Source organism: Artibeus jamaicensis, unplaced genomic scaffold, assembly GCF_021234435.1.
Source record: "Artibeus jamaicensis isolate MK-2021 breed Jamaican fruit bat unplaced genomic scaffold, CSHL_Jam_final contig_760, whole genome shotgun sequence".
NCBI classification, from domain to species: domain Eukaryota; kingdom Metazoa; phylum Chordata; class Mammalia; order Chiroptera; family Phyllostomidae; genus Artibeus; species Artibeus jamaicensis.
In genome coordinates, this window is record NW_026521955.1 from 4,101,530 (window position 1) to 4,128,766 (window position 27,237).

The 27,237-nt window shown below is 38.0% G+C and overlaps 1 protein-coding gene and 1 non-coding gene across 2 annotated transcripts; both read right to left on the bottom strand.

Moving 5' to 3' along the window:
- Positions 1-680: 680 nt before the first annotated feature.
- FBXO33 (F-box protein 33) lies at positions 681-26,533 on the bottom strand. The gene is made up of 4 exons (XM_037158895.2): positions 25,824-26,533; positions 6,480-6,590; positions 5,272-5,957; positions 681-3,210 (listed from the first exon to the last, which is right to left on the bottom strand). Exons 1-4 carry the CDS (start codon positions 26,432-26,434, stop codon positions 2,939-2,941), a joined length of 1,680 nt encoding a protein of 559 aa, XP_037014790.2. The 5' UTR covers positions 26,435-26,533; the 3' UTR covers positions 681-2,938.
- On the bottom strand, positions 12,853-13,095 carry LOC119059303 (small Cajal body-specific RNA 6). The gene has a single exon (XR_005084391.2). It is a non-coding gene; the product is annotated as a small Cajal body-specific RNA 6 (non-coding RNA).
- Positions 26,534-27,237: the final 704 nt, after the last annotated feature.

Sequence of the window (27,237 nt, forward strand, 5' to 3'; positions counted from 1 at the left end):
AACAGTATTTTTTTATGTCAGGACATGAAAACATTGGGAAGCTCTCATATAGACTCTGTGGTGTGGCCACTGGGTTTCCACACCTTGTGTGTTAGCTCCATTTGCACCATGTTATGTACTGGCTTCATCAAGATCCGGTCTGATTCATGCTATAAGCCCCAAGCAATTTAGTTTCTGAGTCTATGTGTTCAACCATAGGCACACTTCCTTCCCAAGCCCTGCTCTACTGAATTCCTTACTTTTTAATTCCTAGGGTGGTAGAGGAAATGTGAAAGTAATTTTAGATATGTAAATGTCATACGGTTTAGTAAGCGATGTTTTGAGAATATCTTATTTAATATATTCGTTCAAAGATGATCTTGTACGTGTCTATCAGCTGTTGGCTAACAAAGGTTGAAACTTTAGATGAAGAATCAGAGTTTCAGATAACCAAGTCCAATTCCTCATTTCACATGAGGACACAAGCTCAGTGAAGGTTCTGCCCTTGCAGCATTAGAGCCAGAGCTTGGAGTAGAAAACAGATGGTGAGCCTGCTAGTGTAGTGCCTTACTGCACCAACCTTCACCTGGGTGACACTCATATATAAAAATAGGCTTCCTTTGTCCATACATTTTGAATACTATTTGGTATTTTAAATACATAAACACGTTGATTCATTCAAAGGAGTTAGATGTCTCTAACAAGGAAGCAGCAGGTACGATGATGGTTCTTTGTCAACACCAGATTATTCTAACATTAGGCAGTATCTAGAAGAGTCAGCAGCTGGAATGATTAAGGAAAGAAAGATGTCAAAGCCCTTTTCTTTCTCATAAATGACAGCTGTCTGCTTCAATAACCAAGAATATAAGATTGCAAAGCCAAACTAAAGCAGTACACAGGGGTTTATGAACTATTTAATACTGGCATACTGAAGTAAGTAGCCACACTTACTGGACTTTGTGTTAACCAGTGTATTGTTTGCTTTTATGCTTGTATTTTGCCAAAATTAGTTAAAAAAATTAAAATCCTCCAAATTCTTCAGCCTAAGACTTTATGACAGGTTCTTAAATTTGAGCTTCACTAGCCAAGTTACAATAGGAGCTAACATATGATTATACACAATATAAGGATTACTGCCATTTATTTAACACTAATAGTTTTCATGCCTCATATACAATAAAATGTATTTCAGTGATCACTTTTTAATGCTTTATTCATTGATTAAAAGAATATACATTTAACATAAACCATACAACATCAGTCATCAGGTCAAACATTCAGCTGGTTTCCTTACAGTTTCTGTCAGGAGTTATTTTATCTGATCACATTTATAAGATAAAATCTCACCACATCTGGCATTTACACACACTGTGCCAGTGGATTCACACTACTGATGTACATATAAAATCCGCATGGTATGTGCCCACTGGAGACAAAACAGTGCACACCTGTCAAAAGGTCATTTTAATATAAGATGGTAAAACCATTTGTAAAACACATATAAACTTTTTCCATAAATAGAATCATATCTGGACATCTGTTGCATAAATTGTGTTTCCAAAGCTTACAATAGAGCAGCCAGGTCTCAGCACTGCTGGGCACCCACGTTGGCTACTTTATTATTGCAGACTGTCCTTTAACATTAAATGCACAACATTCGTACCACTTAAAACTGGGGTCAGGTGGAAGTCTCACAGAGACCACGTCTGTACCGCGGTTGCCCTGAAACAGTTAAATCGGCTTTTAAAGCCTCTCAGATATAACAAGGTTTTAAAACATACTTCATGGAATGTTCTTCATGTATCATAGCAGCTCATACCTGTGATAGAACAAGCTTTCAGTTTTTCCTTTCTTCCTTTACATTCACTATTCACAGTGAAACAGGTGCATGGTTTTTTTTTTCTTTTTTCTTTTTTGTTTTGTTTTTCAGAGTTCTGAGGTTGCTGACTGAGCCACAGCACAGCTGTGTACCACAGGTCGAAATTCGACCTTAAATATTACAATCTAGCAGTATCTGGCTGGCCAGAGTGGGCCGGCCCCTGCCAGCATGTGGGCACTTCTTCAGTTAAGTCTATTCTTTGGCAGCTGACACGCGTGCTGACAGAGAAAAATCCAGTGACTTGTTGCTAGGGATTTCACGACTAATGTTTGCGAGCATGTGTGTTTTATAGTTCTGTTTTTCGATTTTCTTTAGGAGGTTTTACCCTGGAATATAGTTTCTTTCTTCCTCCACTACTTGAAATCTGGGCTTAAAAGCTAACTTAAATGTGTAATATAATTGATAAATAAAATCATGTCATATATAGTTTTTAAAAATCCAACAATTTGAGTGTGTTGTTTATGTAAATGCATTTTAAAAAAAGGATTTAGCAATGTTCTAACCTAGTACTATACAAAATTCAGAATGGTAATTGGTGATATCAATTTTATATATGTAATGAAAGTTAAAGTCTTGGTTTTTCTGTTAAGGATAAATCATTAGGGACATTATCCTCCCTTCCATTTCAAATAAAAATTAATGAAATGCTATTACAATATGTGAATGCAGTGCATTGCATACAAATCTACCAGGCTATGGATATATTTCTATATATGTATAAAAATATTTTGGCTCCTGAGTTCTGAACTCTGACACACAAAGAATAAAAACATCAAAAAGGCAGAGTAACTCAGTGAAAAACAAAGTTAGCCAGCAACCTCAGACAACCTTCGGTTGTACATCCTTAAGGTTTGTTAACAAGTTCATTAACCGTGAAAGCCCTATACATAGTCACTTTGAACTTCTAAACCAATACCCGAGTACGTTCTTTGATCAAGAAGTAGAATATACATATATAACTCTATGAAGCTAATACTGATTAAACACAGCACAAAGGGATTAATTCACACTACTGAAAAAAAACATAATGGGATCCTACTTGCATATGTAACCACAGGAATTGTACATTTAAAAAAAAAGCTAAATGTCTTCGCTGAAGCTTTGCATCTCTCTGTAAAAATGACGATTTGGTTCAGTGAAGACACTGAGTGATTCGATGTCCATGACTGCATGCCAAGGTTGGCCCAAGCCCAGGGATACCTGCTCAATAAGGTTATGCACTGGATCCACGTCCTGGTCGGCAAGTTCACCTTGGTCAAAATCAATGCTTTCTTCAGTGACTTCAAGTACTTTCAGATCAGAGCCACGAAGACGAGCAATGGCAATGAGATTGTGTGCCCACACTGTGTAACCTTAAAAATAAGCAAAACACAAGCACTGTAATTTCCTTGCATTTTATTTTGTCTATATAAGTTAGTCTTTTCCACAAATTTGTATCTCACTTACTACTTTGGTCCTTTTCTTTTATAAATATATTGAGATTCTCCCTGGCTGGTGTGGCTCAGTGGATTGAGCACGGGCCTGTGAACCGAAGGATCACAGTTTGATTCCCTGTCAGGGCACATGCCTGGGTTGCAGGCCAGCTCCTAGCAGGGAATGCATGAAAGGCAACCATACACTGATATTTCTCTCCCTGTCTCCTTCCCTTCCCCTCTAAAGATAAATAAATAAAATCTTTTAAAAAATTAAAATAAATAAAAATAAAAATATACTGAGATTCAAGAAGGAAGTATGATTAGCCAGAAAAAGAAAAAAATGACAGGTTTGGTATTATCTCCAAGAACATGACTGTGGGTGGTGAAAGGGAAGGTGCTATCATCCTATTCTCATACCACCACATTTAGTAAAACCAAATATATTTAAAATATAATTTTATAGCTTTGGATAGTAATATATCACAAAGAACAAATTTTTATATTTCAAAAGTATGCATTCATTACTAATACATAGTTAAACTGATATTCTTCATTAATGAAAAATCATTCATAGTCAAAAGTTATGAAGTGGTACTTTAAAGATAAATTGTTCATTGTCAGTAGCAAATATATAAAGTATAAAACAGTCATGGGAATAATATATACTAATTTCAGAATAATTACCTCTGGGAAGGAATAAAAGAATGGATAGAGGGGCTTTAGCTGTCTCTAACAGCTTCTTATTTCTTTTTTTTAAAATTTGTTTTATCTTTTTAGAGAGAGGGGAAAGGAAGGAGAAAGAGTGGGAGAGAAACATCAATGTGTGATTGCCTCTCATGTGTCCCTTACTGGGGACCTGGCCTGCAACCCAGGCATGTGCCCTGACTGGGGATCAAACTGGCGACCCTCTGTTTCACAGGCCCATGCTCAATCCACTGAGCTACACCAGCCCGGTCTTCTTATTTCTTAAAAGAAGAAAAGAAGCTTTTAAAAGGGGTTAATTTAACTCTTGAATAACCTGACATTTCTTCATCTGATACAAAATCATTTATTGATGATTAAATTACAAAACCAAACTTGAAAAGCAAGACACAAATACAGGCTAAAAAAATAATTTCAAAAACAATGAAACAGAGCTAATAAAGAGAGCTTAAGATGTTCATAGAGACTTCCTAATTTGTATCCTGTAACATGTCTTATAAGTATCAAAAAAAGGAAGTAAAATATTCCTTTAACTTGTCAGAATAGAAACTCCCCCAAGTTCAAATTAAGATGAAAGGCCCTAGTATGAAATGAGAATATACCTAATCAGTGGAACCACCATTAGAAAAAAAATGTCATATAAATTCATGTTAATACCTAGCATCTAGAAGGCAATGGGCATGAAAGAAATCACACTTCCTTTTCCATGTTATTTTATGAGCGATTTGTGATTAGAGGAAATATTTCTACTACAGGTAAATATATATGTTTTTCTCAGAAAAATTAACTTCAAATGCCATTTTTGTAAAATGCTATCAATTACATGGTAGAAGAAAAATGTAACAGGGAACTTGGAGCAGAACACTTAAGGCAGAGATGTGACTTTCCATTTTTTGGTATATTTTATAAATCTTAAAAAGTATAAAAATCTGCATATTAATTTGTTGTAAGATCTTTTAAAATTCTTACTGGAGAACATGCTTATTGATTTTAGAGATAAGGGAAGAGAGGGAGAGAGACAGGAAGAGGAGCATCAATGTGAAAGAGAAACATCCATTGGTTGCCTCCTGTGTGCACTAGACCAGGCCTAACCTGCAACCTAGGCATTTTCACTGACCAGGAATTGAACCTGTGACCTTTTGGTTTGTGGAAATGATGCACCTAGCAACAGACCCACAGCGGCCAAGGCTGTTATAAGATTTTAATACTATAAATGCCAGTGCTATTTTTTTTATTAGCATAAAACATTTTAGATGTAAGATTAATATCAAATTATAGTGAACAAAAATCACCTACCATGAATTGCCAAAAGAGAGAGCTTTGTGCACCTCCATGCTAGTAAAACCAATGGATCTTCGTTTCGGTTGTCACTAAGATCTGGAAACCCAGAAGTGTCGATCACATCATTCATCAATATAAAATGAGTGAGGAACTTGTCATACTGTCTAGATATGAGATCAACAATAGCTCCTGAAACACAAGTGATGTAGCTGTCAAAATGAATCCTCTCTAGTGGTATACTGGGCTTCAGAATCTTTAACATATCTTCACTCTTGATATCAAAAGCCATTATATAGACCCGAAGGCTGGTGCTCTTTCGTGACAAGGCCTTCCAATGCTCATCATTTGGCATGTTGTCCAGAGACTTGTGCATCACGGAAACATTGTGGACCAGGAGAGACAGTCGCTGCAAAGGCACATGGTTGCTATCGGTTAAGACTCTCACCATCTCAGCTGTAAAGTCGCAGAAATCCAGGGCAAGTGAGCGTAGATTCACAAATCGCTCTAGTTCCACTGCAGTGATGAGAGTGCTGTTACCAGGAATATTGTTATCCAGTAAACTCAGGTGCTCCATAGTGTTGGCGATAGAGTTTGAGAGAGATGACAGTGATGTTGGGGTTACTATTTCCAGCATAAACCCACAGGACAGCCATTTCAATTGCCTACTATTACTCAGTATTTCTTCAAACAGCTGCTGAATTCTGTAAGGAAAACACATGCCACAATGATCCTCTTAACATTTAGCTCTAATCTTTTAACTGTCTTTTGAAAATAGGCAGTAAAATGGCATGCAATGTTGAGATCCATTTTCTCTCAGTTTCAATCCAACCCATAAGTATTATCATAAATACCATTAAAATATTCTCATTAAATATTATGAATAAGATGTATTAAACTTACAGATCTGTGAAACATACAGAGATATGTTCAAGGAAAGCAGCACTGTGCACCAGTATGGCGAAGACTGGTGACATACAACTTATGGCAAAAGCAAGCAGATAAGTTGTACAAATCATTAATTACCCAGAAAATTCTTTGATTTGTCTTAAAATTTATGATATGAAATGGCATATAATAATCACTGTATATCATAGTTAAGACATTTCCAGGACATATGTTCTTTTTAGCAAAATAATCATTACTCTTCTGATAGTATCTTACAATTTCTCAAAAAAGTAAAATTATTGTTATATAAGCCCCTTTCCTCTAACTATATAACTTACTGCTTAATTTTTTTGCCATCAGGGTCCACCTTGCTGAGGTATGTATTTGACAAATTTCCTTGCTGTTGTAGAACGCTTATGTCTCCAAAAAGGCTAAACTTCTGGAGGTTCCTATAAAAAAAATGTAAATGATTGTCTAAGTGATTCATATACAAAAATATAAATTTTAAAAAGTACTCGGAATGAATATTCTAGGTAAGTTTCTACCTCATAACTCACTTAGAATCCAATTAAGTACTTTCAGATTGCTTTTTACATACAATGGAAAGCAATGTGATATAATACAAATGGCATGAGCTCTATAGAATGAGGACTGGGCTATAGCATTAGTTCAGGAACTCATTATTTTAACGACCATGGAAAAGTCTCTTAATGTCCCTGCAACTCATTTATTTTCCAGTATTAATATCTACCTAAAAAGGTTGAGACGAATAACAAAATGACATTATTAAAGAACTGTATAATCTATAAGTTTTATATAGATGTTAACTATAATATAAAAATTTCCCAAACCAGTCAACATCTTTAATGGTGAAAGGGTGGGGCACTGCCCTGAGGATATGTTTTTAGTAAGAAATACTGTTTGACTAAAATCTAGAGAACCTTCCCAGTTCTATGATCAAAAGTATAGCTATGATCAAGAGAGATAAAAAACTATGTAAAAATCTTGTTTTAGATAATTTTAGCTACAAAACATATACTTTTCTAATAGTAAAATTCTAAATAAAGTAGGAGAAAATAACAATACAAATTACTGGTGTAAATGTCAAATAATAACCAACTAAAGAATCCACTTACAATAAAGTTAGTAAGAAACATGTAGTCCACTAGAGTGATAAAAAAAATCTAAGTAAATGAAAAATAACATTTGAAAAGAATGTCTTGTTTTTCCAAATGAATAACCTTAGTTTCACTAAAAAAACTGGATGATTCTAAAATTTAACTTGAAGAGTAATCATGAAGATAGTCAAGTTAAGATGCTGAGAAGGCAATTCCATGTCTGGAGCAAGCAGTTATCTGGATGATAACTGAAGTCATGGATGGGAGCAATAGGGCTTAGGGTAAGAGTATAAATGAGAAGAATAGCAGGCAAAAAGTCAAGTTGTGAGGAACCTCAATAATTAAATTAGAGAGAGACGAGGCTGCAAAGGAGAGGTCAGAAGGTGGAGAAAAATCAAGAGTGTGGAAATCAGAGACCAAGGGAAAACTTAGAATAAAGAATAAAGTACAAAGAATAAAGTGACAAACAACAGTGTCAAATACTGCCTTGAGGTCTTACAAGGACTAACAGGTCCTTTTGGCTTAACAACGTGCTGATCAGAATGGAAGTCATTTTATGTGGTATGATGATAAAAGATCAGATTGGATGTTAGGAAACAGAGATCATGAATACAGACAAATCTTTTTAAAAATTGCTGTGAAAAAGAGAAATCGAAGGCACTTCTCAATAGAGCAAAATAATCTGCATAGATATCATTACATACTAAAACAACACATGAATGGAAACTGATATGAAAGTGATCTAATTTCTGAGGAATAAGACTTTCTAAGCTTAGAAATAATAGAATTAGAGAAATATTTTACCATATAAAAATGAAACAATTTATATTTAATAGCATACCTCATTAAAAAGGTTAAGGTTATAAAAGGTTATACAAAAGGTTTACAAAAGGAAAAGGTTATAAAACAGCCAATGTAGAACACGTCAAGGAAAATACTGTAAAGATTACTAATCGTATAAATCTAATGTGTTTTTCTTGACTTTGAAAAAATTTTAAATTAGTCACTCTAGTACATCTAATCAACTTTCCATGTGACTACCAGAAAAATTATATTCTTATTGAAGGAAGACATGAACTTAAAATGTTTTTCCATTAAAAAAAGGATATAGAGTTATTCTTGAGAAGATAGCTACCATATCAAACTCTAAGGGACACATGACTATAATAGACACACATGTAACTATGGTTGTCTTTAAAGTATTTTCTCTTTTACCCTTTCTTTATTCTAAGGTTGCCACTACATCTATGAATTATAAAAAGGTTAATCTGCTTCTCATAACCTCTTCTAGGAAAAAAATAAATTTAAAGACTTCTAAAAAAAGTATTTTTTGAGAATAAATTTTTATGTAATGTAGAAAAAGATATCATTCAATTTCTAATAATATTCAGAGAAAAGCATCCTATACAAATTCACAGTCTCAATATTTTTCTCCCCCCAACCCAGCTTCCAGTGATTACTACTGTATATCTATAACACTAGTTGTCCTTGTGGTATTAAAGCACATATGGGAGAAACTTTTACTTCTTCCATAAAGGATTAAGCAGCCATGTACCTTCCTCCTATAAACAACTAGAAAACAGGACAAAACCTACGAAACAACTGTTTCAAACACTGGACAATAAACAATATAGGAGTGATCCCTGGATGGGGGAAAAATGAGATGAGAACTACCCTTGCTTCAGATAACGACCTGGAGAGTTTCCAAGCTGTATCACAGGATGGGAAAACCCAAACAGACTCTAGCAGTCTCCCTAAGTTGAGAAGAAAGATTTGGGGAAGGCCCAAAGTGGCTAGGATTTGGAGGACAGAGTACCAGAGATTAGGGAGTTGCACACAGTGTCACCAATCTGCAGAGAGGACTGCCAAGACATAACCCAAGTCTTTGGTTGAGTAATGATCTGCAAATATGTGGGGTAAAACCACACAAGGCTGGAGAAAGTACTACTGGAAAGTAGTAGAGCACACACAGTGGTGGGAAGTTTATGTTCCTACCAGCAAAAGCTAAGAGATACTGCAGTACAGGGGTATTGGGTAGGGCTCTCAGAAAAGCCATGCCTTAGCATTGATTCATTAGCCCTAGATAAAGGATATTTTGGATCTCCCCTGAAAAACCTTAAAAGCAAAGTTCAAAAGGATGAAACTGATTTCACACAAATTAACTATGTGTCAGATTAAAACCCAACACTCCTTAAAGGAATAAATATAATTAAAGAATTTAGGACTCAACAATTCAAAGAATAACAATGTCTAGTATCCAATCAAAATTATCACACATAAAGATAAAGGAAAAATTACAACTAGGGAAAAATCAATCAAGAGACATGCCCAGAAATGAGAGGTGAAGAAATTAGCAGACAAGAAACTTAAACCAACTATTAAAAATTTACTCCCTAATATTTTACCTGTCAACAAAAAGGCACATGGACTGGAAAGGGAAAGGAAAATGATCTTTAGTTGCCAATTATTTCATCATTTACACAAAAAAAATTGTAAGAAATCTAAAAAAAGCTACTAGAACTCATAACTTAGTTTATTAGTAAGGTCAAAATGTAAAAATCAACTCTCTTCTATAAACCAGCAATGAACATCTGGAAACTGAAATGTAAAAAAAAAAACAGTACTAGTTACAGTTGCATCAAAAATATGAAATACTTAGGGATAAATCTTATAAAATTACACTGAAAACTATGTAACATTGTTCAGAGAAATCAAACACCTACAAAAATGGAGAAATACACTACATTTGTTTACGGGAAGACTATTAACATGTTGGTTCTCCCCAAATTACCAATAGACTTGACACAATCCTATCAAAATCTAGCAGGCTGTTTCAAAAAGCAAATAAATGAGAATTGCCAAAACAACTCTGAAACGAACAAAGTTAGATTGCATGCACTATCAGAATTCAAGACTCTTTCTTAACCAATAGATCACAGACATGGTGGTACTGGCTTAAGCATAGATGTAGTGATCAATGGAACTGAACAGAGACACCAGACTAGATCCATTCATATATGGTCATTGTATCCACATGTATAATTTTCATAAGACAATGATAAATAAAATAAAAATTAGAAATTTTGACAAATTTGGAAAGTCAATTCAATGTCAGAAAGGATAGTCTTTAAAAAAAATGGTGCTACGACAACTGGATCCTTAGTTCACACAATCTAGAAAAATTAACTTGAAATGGATCATATGCTTAAGCCTGACAGCTAAAACTATATAATACTGCTTAAGAAAATACAGGAGAAAAATCTTGTGACTTTGGATTAAGCAAATATTTTTTAGATAAGACACAAAAAATACAAATCATTAAAGAAAAAAGTTGATTAATGAAAAGATGTTCATCCTGGTTACTAGGGAAATGAAAATGAAAACCTCAATGAGATACCACTCACACACAAGAATGTCTAAGGTTAAAAAGTCTGATAATACTAAGTGTTATAAAGTATATAGAGCAATTACTTTACACGTTGCTGGGAATGCTTATAATAAAGTACAGACTTTGAAACCATTAAGTAGTGTTTTCAGACTGGTTTCTTTCACTAATATGCCTTTAAGTTACTTCCTTTTATGGCCTGATAGCTTTTTTTTTTTTTTTTGGCCTATGGCTGCACTTGGCAACCACTGAAATTTTTACTTTTTCCATAGTTTTATGTTTTCTACCATGTCATATAGTTGGATTCATATGGTATTTAGCTATTTCAGATTGGCTACTTTGCCTTAGTAATATACTTTCAAGGTTTTTCCATGTCTTTACCTGGCTTGATAGCCCATTACAAAAAAAAAACCCAAAACACTGAATAATATTTCACTGTCTGGGTTGTTTATCCATTCACCTACTGAAAGCATCTTGGTGGGTTCCAATTTTGTCAGTTAAGAATAAAATTGCTACAAACATCTGTGTGCAAGGTTTTGCGTGAACAAAAAAAGGTTTTCAACTCTTTTGGGTAAATACCAAGGAGGATTTTGGTATCATATAGGGTAGGTTTAGTTTCGTAAGAAACTGCCAACCTGCCTTACAAAATGACTGTATCATTTTACATTCACACCATCAATGAATGAGAGCTCCTGTTGTTCTGTGTCTTTGTCAGCATTTGGTGCTGTCTGTGTTCTAGATTTTGGCCACAGAAGTGTAGTGATGTCTAACTGTTATTTTTATTTGCATTTCTCTGATGAAATACCATGTGGAGAGTCTTTTCAAATGCACATTTACCATCTATGTATCTTCTTTGATAATGATACATAGATGTCTGTTAAGGTCTTTGGCCAACTTTTTAGTAGGGTTGTTTGCTTTTCTTATTGCTGAATTTCAGACTTTTTGTATATCTTGCTTATCAGTCCTTTATGAGATATGTCCTTTGCAAACATGTTCTCCCAGTGTGTGGCTTCTCTTTTTATTTCTTGACGGTATCTTTTACCAAGCTGAAAATATTAATTTTAATGAAGTCCAGCTTATCAATTCTCTTCATGGATTGTGCCTGTGGTCTTGTATCTAAAAGGTCATCACCAAACCCCAGATTATCTCAATTTCTCCTGTTATCCTCTAGGAGTTTTATAGTTTTGTGTTTTACATTTAGGTCTGTGATCGGATTTGAGGTAATTTTTGTGAAGCATGTAAGTTCTGTGTCTACTGGATGTCCCACTGTCCCAACATTGTTTGTTGTAAAGACTCTTTCTCCATTGTTTTGCCTTGTTCCTTTGTCAAAGATCACTTAATTATATTTACGTGGGTCTATTTCTGGGTTATTCTGTTCTACCTATTTGTCTATTCTTTCACCAAAACCATACTGTCTTGATTACTGTGGCTTTGTAGTAAGCCTTGAAGTCAGGTAGTATCAGTTCTCAGTCTTTGTTGTCCTCCTTCAATACTGTCAGCTGCTCTGGTTCTTCTGCTTCTCCTTATAAACTTTAGAATCAGTTGTCATATACACATACGTATAGGTATATAACATATCCTTTAAAACTTTTTCTTTACTGTGCTTACATATGCAACCCATTTCTATTAGTAACACTTTTCTTTACAAATGATTTTCAGCATAGGTTAGGGGAAGAGGGGGAGTTGTGCTTCCTAATTGAAATTTACTGTCTTATAGGGACCACAGAAATGAAACAATAAATGCAATGGGTTTAAGATGGGGACAGGGGGTTAACTAGACTTACTGTGGTCATTTTACAACACGTACAAGTATCAAATCATTATGTTGTACACAAGAAACTATAATTTTATATGTACAATGTAATTTTATATGTCAATTATAATTCAATTTAAAAAACCACAAAAAACTTCAAAAACAAAAAGAAATGATGGGGGGAATTGATACGTTTTTTTAAAAAAGATTTTATTTATTTTTAGAGAGAGGGGAAAGAAGGGAGAGAGAAGGGGAGAGAAACATTGATCTATGAGAGAAACACAGATCAGCTGCCTCTTGCACATGCCAGGACTGGGGACCTGGCCCACAACCCAGACATGTGCCCTACCAAGGAATCAAACCTGCGACTGCTCCCTTTGCAGAATGCTGCTAAACCAACTGAGCCATGCCAGTCAGGGCTGAGAAATCCGCCCCCCCCACCACCACCAAGCAAAGGTCTCTGTGAAAGTCATATCAGAACCAGATACCACCTTCCCACATTCACATCCCTCCACAGCCTGGCTGTGGAATGCCAACCACGTATCCTCCTTGAGCTTGCCAAGGAGCACAGACCTGGGGCATCACTGTGTTAGCCACCCTTGTGCCCATCAGAGCCCTGGTGGGGCCAGATGGAAGTGAGGGGGCTGGGTGAGAGATTTTTTAAAATGCAAATTCCATGTTTAGTTACTCTGATGGCCAGGATATATAAAAGCATTTTTTAAAATGAGTAAATTACATATACTCTGAGTTTGTAGGGGGCTTGAAATGTTCAACAAACTGAATGTCCAAATCAGGGTGTAAAAATAATTTATTTAAAATAGTGTATAACCAATATATGAGGTCTGTCCAGAAAGAAAGTATCCAACCATGTAATATGAAACAGAGGCATTTGTTGAAGAAGATGAAAGATACAAGAAAAATTGTACATAGGACAATGATGCCCCAGTCCCCTGCAAAGTAGGCACCTTGGGACCTCACGGTTCTCCCAATCACCATCAGCTGCCCCATCGTATTTTCCTGAATCTCATGGGTGGTCTGAAATCTCTTTCCTTTCAAAGGTGATTTTAGCTTTGGGAAAAGCCAGGAGTCACAGGGCACCAAATTTGGGATCTAGGGGAGCTGAGTCACCTGCATGATTTGACATTTCACCAAAAAACTCTGCACAAGATGTGATGCATGAGTGGGCATATTGTTGTGATGAAGCTGCCAATCACTCATAGCTGTGGCCTTCTGAATCATCTGAATAGCTTCTGTGGAGGAATGTTCCAGCTTAATGCAAACTTTGATGCAGATTCACTGCTCTACTTGTTCATTTTGAATGCAATGGCCACACGGTACACATGCTCATCAACTATACCTACCTCCCCCACTGACAAGTACAGTGAAGTCACCATTGCTCACACATGTGCATTCCAGTCCATTTTCCCTGGCTGCTAGGTTACATAAATGTTGTGCAAACTGTTTTTGTTACAGTAACAAAGGCTGTACTTGTTCCGGAGGGATCTCATATATTACCATGATATAATTTTTAAATGACTTCATTTTGTTAAAGACTAGTTTTAGGTTTACAACCAAATCAAGAGAAAATATTTACCCCTACCTTCACATGCATATTCTCCTCCCCCATTATCAACATTACTCACCAGAATGATATATTTTTTCTAAGGATGAACTCACATTGACAGGCAGATCATAATCATCCAAAGTCCACAGTTCACCTTAGAGTTCACTCTTGGTGTTTTACATTCTATGGGTTTGGGCCAATAGATATTGACATATGTCCATCATTATACCATGCAGTTTTCACTGCCCTAAAAGTCCTCTGCGCTCTGCTTATTCAGATCTCTCTCTGTCCCACTCCTGGGAACCACTTATCTTTTTTACTGACTCCATAGTTTTGCTTCCTAGATTCTCATATAATTGTAATTATTCAGTGTATAGCCTTTTCAGACTGTCATCTTTCAGCTAGAAATATGTATTTAAGGTTCCTTCATGTCGTTTTATGGCTTGATTTCTTTTAAGCACTGAATAGTAATTCCACTGTTTGAATGTACCAAGGTTAATGTATACATTCATCTACTGAAGGACATCTTGGTTGGTTCCAATTCTGGCAATTATGAATAAAGCAGCTATAAATGATTACATGCAGGATTTTGTTAGGATCTATGTTTTTAACTCCTTTCAAACACCAAGCAGTGTGATTGCCGGCTTGTATCATAAAAGCATGTTTAGTTTTATAAGAAAGTGCTAAACCATATTTCAAAGTGACTGCACCATTTTGCATTCCTTCCATATTTTGGCAGCATTTGATGTTGGCAGTGTTCTGGATTTTGACCTTTTTAATAGGTGAATAGTGCATGATAGGATTTTTGATTGTGTGAAAAAATGTACAAGACATATTAAGGGAAAACCACTCTTAATTATTCCTATTTTGTAAAAAGATGCATTACATTTTACTAGCTATTACCTCTGATTAATTTTTACTTTTTCTGTATCTTTCTATTTTACAAATGCACACTATTGAGGAAAGAACTTTAAATTACTTTTACATAGCTTCCCACCTGTATAAAAACTTAATTTACATGAAAATCATTTTAAAATTAAAAGCCTGCATTATTAAAATTTAGCAAGTTAATATAAGGAGGCTCCCTGGAAGATTTCTGTTTTAGTTCTACCTATACAATATTTTTAAATGTCCCAGCAATATTAGACATGCCACTCAAGAGCAATTTAACAAAAATTCTTTTTATCTGCAGCAATAAAACGGTAATAATCTTGTTAAAGTATAACCAATAATGCATATACAAACTTTCTTTACAGAGGCATCATTGATATACTTTTGAAGTTGAAATGATTTGTGGAATCATCTAATTCATTCATTTATTTATTTTTAAGATTTTATTTATTTTTGGACAGAGGGTAAGGGTGGGAGAAGAGAGGGAGAGAAACATGAATGTGTGGTTGCCTCTCATGTGTCCCCTACTGGGGACCTGGCCTGCAACCCAGGCATGTGCCCTGACTGGGAATCGAATCAGCGACCCTTTGGTTCACAGGCTGCTGCTCAGTCAGTCCACTGAGCCACACCAGCCAGTGCTTAATTCTTTTGTCTTTATAGATGGAGGAAATTGAAGTGACTTGTGTAAGACTGCAATACTAGTTAGGGCAGAATAAGGTAGAGAACCTGGGTTCTGACTCCTACTTAGTTCATATTGTTTCTTATAATGAAACCGTGTCCTTGAATACAATGGTCTTATTCAAAATTATCAGAAAAATTACCCTGGGTTTTTTTTTTTGGTGGCTCAGTGGATTGAGTACTGACCTGCAAACTAAAGGGTCGCTGGTTCAGTTCCCAGTGAGGGCACATGGCTGAGTTGCAGGCCAGGTGTCCCCATGGATGATGTACAAGAGGCAACCACGCACTGATGTTTCTCTCTCCCTCTTTCTCCTTCCCTTCCCCTTTCTCTAAAAATAAGTAAATAAAATCTTTTTTTAAAGGGAATTTTAAAGAAAAATTGTAAGTGGCATATTTTTGAGTAGTATATAAGAGATATTTGTGGAAAAACTTTAGGTACTTACTTTTCCATTCGAAGTGAAATTTTATTTATTGAGTCACGTAGAAATTAACAATTCACTTTAAAACACACACACACAAACACACACAAACCCTGGCAACTCAAGGGCAACTTTCATATATATCAGGCTGAAATTAGATTACAGATCACATGGTGGAGGCAAGGAGACTGTATATAGCCCCCAGGTGGCTCGTTATTGTCTCAGATGATAAAAAAAGGACTGAACAGAACATCCAGGTAACAGGGCTAGCATAGAACCTAGTGAAACAGGGCAATAAACAGATGTCTCACGTACACCAGTAACATGGGAACTGCACCACATAATCCTTTTATTTAAAGATGAAATCTGTGACCTTAGTTTTATTTACTTAGTTTATACATTCATTCATTTATTGTTGAACCAAGTGAACTAATGAAGCAAACAGGGTTCTTTCCTGTGCATGCAAGTGTTCAAAAAGCATGTAGCTAAAACATACTGGGAGAATGTCACAGTTGGTTAGACAACATTTCTTTCATTTTAATTCTTCAAATTAATTTAGCTCTGTCCCTGTGGTAATATTAATGGGATGTAACTATAAGATTGCCAGAGAGAATGAATCCTGAAAATCCTAAACTGTGTTCGATAATCAGTCTTTCTAAAACATGTAGAAAGCCATACTATTGCTAGAAGAGAATGAATTCTCAACTTAATTGCATTTTTCTTTAATTCTATTTTAAAAAGTCATCAATTCCAGATATGGAGCTAAATTAGATCATTAGGTACTTATAACTTAGAAATTTAGCTGAGAGACTGCTTTCCTACTCTTTGCTTATTCAATTATTAAAATATGCATTGTGTGCCAATGATGTGAAAAGTTAATGTTGGTTACATTTCAAGTGTACATGAGTTTAGAATCTTGGAGTAGAAATAAAGTTCTTTTAAAAGACTCAATTTTTAAAAAAAATCAGGTGATATGCAATTTGTCTCTCATAAGAGGAATCTAATGAACAAAATAAACTGAGCAAAATAGAACCAGAGACATGGAAACATAGAACAGACTAACAGCTGCCAGAGGGGAGAGAAAGGGGATAACGGTGCAAAGAAGGGGAAGGAAATGGTCAAAGAACATGTATGAATAACCCACAGACATGAACAATGTGGTGGGGATTGAATGGGTGGGTGATGGGGTGGAGGAAGAAGGCAAAGGGGGGGAAATTGGGACAACTATAATAGAATAAATAAGAATAAAAATACAAGAATAAAACTTTCATATAAAAAATCAGGTGAGACTAAGTAATTATTGGTAACTTAAGTATATTAATGGCATTGCAGTTATACATAAAAATGTCCATAATTTTCAGTTTATACTGAAGTAAGTAGTGTAAAATGACGCAAATGTCTTAGATTGGCTTTAAAATTTTTAGTAAAGATAAAAGAAAACAAATATAGAAAAATCCTTAAACTGTTGAAACTGGGCAATAGGCTCATTGTGTCTAGTTTTTGTCCATGTTTGAAAATTTTACTTAAAAATTAGAAAACAAGGCAGTCAGTTCTCTAATTATGTAAATGGCAAATTCATTTAACTATTCTGTGCCTCAGTTTTGCCATCTGTAAAATAATACTGCCTACATTATACAGTTGTTGAAAACTGCTGTTTCTCTGTGAAAACTAGCTTAGTATTTAAAAAACCTGTCCAGAACATGCCTACTCAACTCTTTTCAACTGGAACTAGGAATAGGCCTTACCCAGTTCCATGACCCTAGTGATGGCTCTAATAAAGCTTTTGTATGGAGAGGGGGTGTGGCTTGAGAAAGTGGGTCTAAGCTACCGAAGATCTAAGTCTTTTACCTTTCTTCTCTGCCTTGATTCTAAATAGTCCCTTTGACATTTCTAAGAGTGAGAGTCTTTTGAAGTTACTAGAAACACCTAACTAACAAAAAAGGTTAGAAGGTAGCTTAACTTTGTCCTCTGTTTTCTCCTTTTTCTTGTCCACTTAAGAGAGGTAATAGAAGGGTACACACTTTGAGTGGTAAACAAGTTTACCTGGGCTTAGTGCTATAGGTGATGACCCCAGTGATATGGGGGGTAAAGGGAAGGATAGTCTTTGTGCAGAGTACCATCTGCTTTTTCCTTTCCACTTAGCCCCATCCTCTTGAACCCACAGCTCATATTATGTCCAGACTTAGGCAAATTCCAAGTAGTAATTTTTTAAAAGATTTTATTTATTTCATCTTTAGAGAAAGGAGATGACAGGAAGAAAGAGAGGGAGAGAAACATTGATGTGTGGTTGCCTCTTGCACATCCCTAAATGGGGACCAGGCTTGCAACTCAGGCATGTGCCTGGGAATCAAACTGGTGACACTTTGGTTCACAGGCTGGCACTCAATGCACTGAGCCATCCCAGCCAGGGCCCAAGTAGTAATGGTTTTACATGAAGGAAGAAAATGAAAGAGGAGAAAACAGAGAAAAGAAAATTCCAAGTGACTGCAGTAAGGAAAACTGGGAAGTTTCTGGAGGCAGTTCAAAAGACTAATTTAAATTTATTCAGGCCTGTATGAATAGGGCTTTACTTGAAAGTTACTTGGTGGCAGAGGGGCAAATAGCAAATAAAAGCCATATTTTCAGAACATAAACTATGCCTCAATCCTAGGTATTTATTTAAGGAGAGGGCAAATCATTAACACATCCATTTAATTCACTACCATCTCAGAATTGCAGTCCAAGTCAAATCCCAGAGGCTACCCAAAAAGATTTTTAAAAATAAGATTGACATACAAAATTGCTATTTAAAATACTATTAAAAGATAACTTTAACAGTGTTAAGAACAAGAAAACTGAGTCTTAAAAGATAAATAATAAAAAACGTTTGATCCTTCCTTTTTCAAAAATCCATATCCAATCAGCATGTCCTCTTGGCTCTAACTTGTAAGATACATTCCAAATACATCCATGTTTCTTCATCTCAACTGTTTCCATCATCTCTTGTTTAGATCACTGCAACAGCTTTCCAAGTTATCTCCTGTTGGGAACCGCCCTGCCTGGTTTCAGAAGCTCTAACCACCGTGCCCCCCCCCTCCATGGTTAAGGCTGAGTAAAAAGACCTTGGGACCACAAGCCACTAGGGAGACAAAGCTTATCTCCCTGGCAGGGGCATCACCTCTGTCCACTTTACCCTGCCTGGACCCCAGTGCTTGACCAGTTAGCCAATGATGGGTAAGATTCCTCAAGAGAGGGATGACCTAAGACATGGTCATAAGGGGGTCCTCAGGGAAGGACTTGGGGGGCTATGGAGAGAGAGGGTGATGGACCCTTGTCCCCTGGCTTTGACATAAGCGCCTGAGTCCTCATTCTGTCTGCAAGAAGTCTCCTAATCTCTTGGCTGCCTTACTTCCACTGCCTGTCTTAAGCCTGAAACAATGCTGGAGGTGGGTGCCCTGTGCTGGAAAGGGCAGATTCCTTAAGGCAATCAGGCCTAAGAAAGAATGCATATAAAATCCTATGAAACCCATTTTGCTAATACCCTCAAGGGTAATAAGGGTGCAAACATGAAGTGAGTTTGTTCCCCAAAGTTTTATGGCTCTTTAGCTATCTGACCCTGACTCAAAATAAGCTCTCAGAGTTCTCTGAATGTTATCTATTGTTTGATCATTACTACCTGACAATGACTGATGAGCTTTACATATACACCCTGTATTCCTATGCAAACAGACCCAATAAAAGCCCATTGAGAAAAAGGCTCCTGGCCTTTCTCCTTTGAGAGATCATCTACCTTTCCTCCCCAAGCAGATCATGTCTCGGTAGATTTATTCTCATCCATGGTGAATGCTCCCTGCTTCGTTCTCCCACAATCTCCCTGCTTCGTTCCTTTCTTGTGTCCTCTTATAATTCTTGTGTCCTCTTATAATCCATTCATTTCATAGCAATCAGAGTGACTGTCTTAAAATGCAAATTAGATCACAGAACTCCTGTTTTAACAATTTTTCAATCAGACTTTAATCTTCCTGAGATTTCCGGCCGAGATGGAGGTGCAGGTAGACATACTGTGCCTCCTTGCACAACCAAAAGCAGGACAATAGCAAATTTAAAAACAAAAAATAACCGGAACTGCCAGAAATTGAACTGTATGGAAGTGTGACAACCAAGGAGTTAAGAAAGAATCGTTTATCCAGACTTATAGGAGGAATGGGGACGGGCAGCAAGGGTGGAGAGGACTCCTGGCAAGGGGGCAGCTGGAGGACTGCGGTGGGTGGGGTGGCAGCTAGACCAGGCAGTCCCACATTTGTGTGCAGATAAACCGGGAGGAACAACTAGGGAGCAAGACAGACCATACAACCCAGGGTTTCAGCACAGGGAAATAAAGCCTCAAAAACCTCTGACTGAAAAAAATCTCTGACTTAAAAAAACCTGTGGAGGTTTGGGCAGTGGGAGAAACTCCCAGTCCCACAGGAGAGTTTGCTGGAGTGATCTACAGGGTCCTAGAACATACACAAAACCACCTACTTGGGGATCAGCATGGGCCCAATCAGAAGGGCCCAATCTGCTTGTGGGTAGTAGAGGAAGTGATTGAAAGCCAGCAAAGACTGAGGAAGCTGCACTGTTCCCTCTGACCCCTTTCCTACAGCCAGCCAAGTTGCCCTGCCCTGGCGAATACCTAAGGCTCTGCTCCTTATAACAGGTGAACCCAGACAAAGAAGTATGGCCCAAATGAAATAACAGATCAAAGCTCCAGAAAAAATACAACTAAGCAATGAAGAGATAGCCAATGTATCAGATGCACAGTTCAAAACACTGGTAATCAGGATGCTCACAGAAATGGTTGAGTATGGTTGCATAATAGAGAAAGAAGTGAAGACTATGCAAAATGAAATAAAGGAAAATGTACAGGAAACCAACAGTGAAGGGAAGGAATCTGGAACACAAACCAACAATTTGGAGAAGAAGGAAGAAATAAACATTCAACTAGAACAGAATGAAGAAACAAGAATTCAAAAAATGAGGAGAGGCTTAGGAACCTCCAGGAAAACTTTAAATGTTCCAATAGCTGAATCATAGGGGTGCCAGAGAGAGGAGGAGAGGAGCAAGAAATTGACAATTTATTTAGAAAAATAGCGAAGGAAAAGTTCCCTAATCTGGCAAAGGAAACAGACTTCAAGGAAATCCAGGAAGCTCAGAGTCCCAAAGAAGTTGGACCCAAGAAAGCATACACCAAGGAACATCACAATTATATTATCCCAGATTAAAGATAAAGAGAATCTTAAAAGCAGCAAGAGGAAAGCAGACAGTTACCTACAAAGGAGTTCCCATAAGTCTATCAGCTGATTTATCAAGAGAGACCTTACAGGCAAGAAGGGGCTGAAAAGAAGTATTCCAAATCATGAAATGTAAGGAACTACATCCAAGATTGTTCTACCCAGCAAAAATATCATTTAGAATGGAAGGGCAGATAAAGTGCTTCCCAGATAAGGTAAAGTTAAAGTAGTTCACCATCACCAAGTCCTTATTATATGAAATGTTAAAGGGACCTATCTAAGAAAAAGATGATGGTCAAAAATATGAACAGTTAAATGACAACAAACTCATTACTATCAACAACTGAAACTAAAAAACAAAAACTAAACAGAATAAGCAAACAACTAGAACAGGAACCAGAATCACAGAAATGGAGACCATATGAAGGATTAGCAGTGGGGAGGGGGAGAAGGAAGAGGAAGGGAAATGGTACAGGGAATAAGAAACATACATAGTAGGGGGAGCACAAAAGAGACAGGGGGACATTAAGAATAGTATGTGAGATGGAGAAGCCAAAGAACTTATATGTGTGACCCATGGACATGAACTCAGGTAGGGGAATGCTGGTGGGGGGTTGCAGGGCAGAGGGCAATAAAGGGGAGAAAAATAGTGGGACAACTTGTAATAGCATAATCAATAAAATATATTAAAAAACAAATTTTCAATTGATTAATTCCTCTATTCTTACAATATAGTTGAAATACCACTCGAAAGCCCACATAACCTAACCCATTCCTTCCTCCCAGAGTTCATCATGACACCACTTTTACCCTCATTCTCATGGTACTTTCCTATTGCTCCAACAGGCCAAAATCTTTGTCTGGCCTAAGGCCTGGGTTTTTAACATTGTTTTCTGCTGGGAATGTTATTTGCTCAGATCTTCAGATGTTATTTGCTTCAGATCTTGTCATTCATGTTGCAGCTTAAAGAGTTTTTTTCTTACCACTTATCTACTGTTGCTACCTAGTTACGATTACATAGTCTTTTGGTATTTTCAGATTTTATTTTTACAATTGAAATAAATGTTCTTTCATTTGTTTACCTGTTTCTGTCAGCCTTTCCCCTCTAAAATATTGATTCTATGGGAATGAGGAGCTTCACTGCTTGGCACATAGTTCTCAAAATTTGGAGGAAAAAACCAGATTTTTTTTAGAACTGTTATCTTGGGTCCTATATAAACATAGTTGAACTCTTCCAAGCCTGCTTCAGAATTAAAACATAAAAACAGAAATAATTTAATCATCACTCAAAAGCTGCTAGAAGGCTTCATTTAATACAGAAAAAATATTTTACTTTGATGATCTTTTATTTAGTTTTACTTCGTATCCTTTATTTATCAGTTATTTTTAATTAAATATATTGGGGTGATATTGGTTAATAAATTATATGTTTCAGTTGTACAATTCTATAATACATCATTTGTGTATTGTAGTATGTGTTCATTACCCCCATATCATTTATTAATCTTTGTAAGAATGTATACATGGACTAGAGAGCCCTAAGTCCTCCCAGCAGCCCTCCCAGGTTGTTAGTTTTTTTAGCATGTTAGAGTCTCATCCCTTGTCAATGACCTTGAGGCTATCCTTATGGAACCACTTTAATTTGTCAATTTTAAGGTAAGGTATCTGCTGGATATGCATCATCTCATCTCTCTTCTCTATAGGCAACTACCTCTTGGTACTACAGACTGGTCAGAGTCCCAATATATTTTAATATACTTATTCTGTAAATGTGCTTCTTTAAATAAATAATAAAAGCTCTAAAGAGTGAACAGCTATTCTTACATTTATTTTTTACACTAAGATGGGAAATAATAAAGCTGAGGGTTGTTGGCAATAACACCTTCAGTGTATTTCCTACCATCTTAGATAGTAATATGAAATGTCCAAAGAAATTTTAACCTATTTTAAAATGTATGTTTAAATGGGCTTATCAGTTCTTGGGTCTTGGTAGACTAATGTTGAGAAAACTACATAAAGGTTTCATTCCGTATGCCACATTGCCGAGACCAAATCAATGAATTCTTAATAGACCTACTTCTATTATTTAGAGGGCATATAAGCTGGTATAGTCATCAAATGGTCAATCTACATACATCTAGAGTTGTAAGGCAGAATTTTAAAAAGAAAGTCAATCTCATAAAAAAATCTTTCTCACCTGCCACAGTATTCATCTTTAAAAAACTGGACTGCCCCCAATATAGCATTTTACCCCCCAAAATGCTTATGTAAAATATTTATATAGCCCAGAAAATAAACCAGATAATGAAATGTACTTATGCCTACTGTTTAACTATTTTTTAAAGTATTTTACTTTTTTTAGAGAGGGAAGGAGAAAGAGAGGGAGAGAAACATCCATGTGAGAGAGAATCAGTTGCGTCTTGCATGCACCCAACTGGGAACCCGGCCTGCAACCCAGGCATGTACTCTGACTGGGAATTGAACCCATGACCTTTTTGGTTTGCAGGGCGGTGCTCAACACTAAGCTACACCAGCCAGGGCTGTTTAAGTATTTTTAAACACTGAGCTATTAGCTATTGTCAAAAATCTTATTGTCCAGGAACTCTCACTTTTCCTAAGAAGTCTGAAATACAGTATTTCAATAGGTAGCACTCAACAACCAGATCAAATCCTAAAATCACATACCTAAATTTGTTGTTTTGAACTTCTGTGTACAATTTCTTGTAGGACAATTGCAGGAAATTCAGCCTATTTAACTTATAGTCAAATGAGTACATACTGTATTTCTCTTCTTACTGTTCATCAAGACGGCTGGTATCCTAGCAGTAAGGAAGGGGAGCTCTGAAACCTGGAGGACTGTACTTTATCCTTTGATAAAGGTGATTTCTGCACCTCCTCAATCCTCATCAGTTGTTCCTAATACCTAAAGTATCAGTAAGGTGGCTATAGTCACTCTGAAATTACATGTGCATATGAAACCCAGAATCAAGCAAGACAAAACGTCACATATCCTTTCAGAACACTACGCTTGACAAGTTCCCACATTTCCAGGTGTTTCAGTTCTTTTCCTCGGGGGGCATGAAAATAACTGGAACACAACAAAATAAGAGTGTGAGTTATATGTATTATATAAAGGAATTCAGCACAGCCTGGAAGCATAAAGCTTGTAACCTGATAGGTTTCATATCCTCTTCTTCTGCTTATAAAATGGCAGAACTCATAAAACAAAACCACTGTAAATTTAACTCAGAAATATACAGAAAAATGTCAAATGTTCTTCTCATTAGTCATTAAATTTTATATTTTTAGAAAACCAAAAGTGGTCAATGAAGTTGGTATGGGTCTTTATTGAACTTCAGTCTGTAGTTTTTAGTGAATATGGAAGGAAACACAAAGAGCCTTTACCAGAGGACCCAAATAAAAACTTGGGTTTAAAATATTTTCAAATTTGTTAAAATTTAAAGAAAACTAGTCTGTCTCACTTATGTTTTTAATATTCGTATTAACACTTCCAATATTACTATAATATCTCAAGACATTTTAAAAAATAAAGGTGAGATTAACTTACTTCTAAACATTAACTCACAGGGTCACTGAAAGGATGACTTAGATAGTGAATGTCAAAATAGGAACTGCTCAGCTGTTATTACTATGTACACTGCTCACTTTGACCTTTTGAACTTTCTTCCAATTCATTAATTGTAACCTTAGAATAAAAAATCAAAAGTGAAGGGATTTTGGCGAGAGCAATAGATAATAGAAATAAGGGAGATATTTGTTAGGATAATCGGTTACAACATAGAACATAAGAAATTATTCCCAGAATTAGAGTCAAGTCCTGAGGTGAAATGAGGATAGTTAAGAGTGCTTACCCTTTGCAGACACAGGCCAATTCACCCAACACATGCAACCAACACGCTGAACTGTGATAACAGGTGAATCACTGCGAACAAGTTGGGTCTGGAGGTGTATGGGGAAGAACTTCCAACCCTGATGACCAGACTCTTCTCCAACCCCTACGTTTAACGAGCACTTCTCCTACTCTTTGTGCCTGGCTTAACTTTGATTAACTGATCAAAACTCTTCCTAGTAAGAAAAGGGCTATTAACGAGCTCTTTTAGGGAGTTTTGTAATTATGACACCAGTAACATATCAGTAGCACACACCCCTGTCTCCCTCGCCACGATCTATTTATTTTGAATGGACAGGTTCAGAGTCAGAAAAACTAATTCATGTTTTTATTTCTCTCAAGAGTCACAGGCCTCATCTTCTAAGCTAAAGCTCTCTCCTCTGTAAAATGAATATTGACGGCGCCTGTCAGCTCCATCGCAACGCCACCGAGAGGATGAATGAGACATTGTCTGGAAGGCGCCAGGAGGGATGTCTGATAAACACCAAGTGCATCACTGTTTATAAAGTAGTACGCTGAGTCCCGTTATGCCCTCCCGACTCAATGAAATCGCCCAGTTATAACTGACACCCCCCACCCACTGAAGAAAGCTTCGAAGCGGGCCGGGAATATTCTTGCTGAATCTATCTCGGGGTGAGAGTCAGGAGCGACTCTGAGTCCCGCGGAAGGGAACGAAGGGAAAGGAGGGTGGGCGGACGGGTTACGACGAGCCTACCTGTTGTTCCGAATGCTGACCAGCACGCACAGCACCAGCTCCAAGTAGGTGCGCAGCACTTCCAGCCACCGGTTTGAGAGCTGCAGGGCCTCGACTTCCTCCCCGCCAGTCCCAGTGTCCGCGCCTCCTCCGTCGCCCGGGCCGCCGCCTCCGCTCAGGTAATTCTCAGCGGCGAACTCAACGCGCAGCTCTCGCACGAACCAGCCGCACTTGCGCATGAGGAATTCGAGCCGAGGCTGCTCCGTGGGTGAGACCCGGAGGCAGATGCGGAGCTGGGGCCAGAGAGCCGGGTAGAAGAGGCACTCGCGCCAGTGCGAGCAGGAGGCCGAGGCCCGCAGCCGGTCGGGCGCGGGAAGGAAGGAGAAGATGTGCACGATCAGCTCGCTAGGCAGCGACGCGGCCCCAGCCGCCTGCCCGCACAGAGCCATCCGGCCCCGCCGATGGCTGCCGGTCCCCGGTCGCCCCCGCAGACTCCGGAGCAGCCCCCGCAGCCGTTGCAGCTGCTGCAGCCGCAGCCACTGCCGCCGCCGCCACCGCGCCGCCCGGGCGGCCCCGGCTCGAGTTCGAGCTCCCGGCGGTCGGGGCTGCGGCACTGACAAGAACAACAACATCAATGACAAGGAAGAAGGGGGCGGAACCGTCGTGGGTCTCGGCAGAACCAAGTGCGGCACAAGTTGCGGAGAGGGGGAGAAGCCTCTGTGGAGGCGGTCCCCAGATAACCAGCTTCTGACCTCTCAAACTCTACTCTCGCGTCTCCGAGACTTGCACACGCAGGAACTTCAAAACTGTCATCTGTAATGTTTAAGGGCCCGGAAGCAGCAAGGTTTATTGTAACAAAGCGGCGGCCCTCCCCACGCCTGGAGCCCGAGGCAGAGAAGTGGTAGAAGCTTAGTTTGACGTCGCCCTTGGTGGGAGGGACTCGGCTGAAGGGAGCGACTTCCGGAAGAAGGAAGCGCCCGCTCGTCGGTCGGGAGGGAGGACGGGGCACGTGACTCCTGACGCACGCTGGCTGGGCAAAGCGGCAACTGTGGGGGGTTGGGGGGGTGGTGATCGTTCTGAGTAACCTTTCCCGCCACACAGCGGCGGCGGAGTTCGGTCGAGTCTGGCAGTCGGTTAATTTGGGCGTTCAGGCGATGGAAATGGTAGAACCCGGGTTAGAGCGAGGGGTCTGGACGCTTCTCTTCCTATTCGTTTCTCAGTTGCTGGGCTGGAGACTCAGAGCTGAAGTGCTAACATGCAGGGTTTTTCTCAGCCGTCCCACCTGCTCAGAGTCTTTTTAAGTTTCAGAGAGAGCCCCTAAGGACCGGGACCGGGTCCATTCGTGTGCGTACCCGGACAGGCTGTGTCTGGAGAGTTGCACGTGTGTTGGATTAAGTCGCACGTGGACCTCCCCCCAGGGTCGGACCGGGCAAAT

What these genes read in the sequence shown, in the direction of transcription:
- FBXO33 (XM_037158895.2), bottom strand. Translation starts at nt 26,434, where the DNA reads ATGTTGTTGTTCTTGTCAGTGCCGCAGCCCCGACCGCCGGGAGCTCGA. An exon ending in GTCAGCATTCGGAACAACAG is followed by an intron (nt 6,591 to 25,823) that starts GTAGGCTCGTCG and finishes TTTTTTTTATAG; the next exon opens with GAACCTCCAGAAGTTTAGCC. An exon ending in CTCTCTTTTGGCAATTCATG is followed by an intron (nt 3,211 to 5,271) that starts GTAGGTGATTTT and finishes CTTATTTTTAAG; the next exon opens with GTTACACAGTGTGGGCACAC.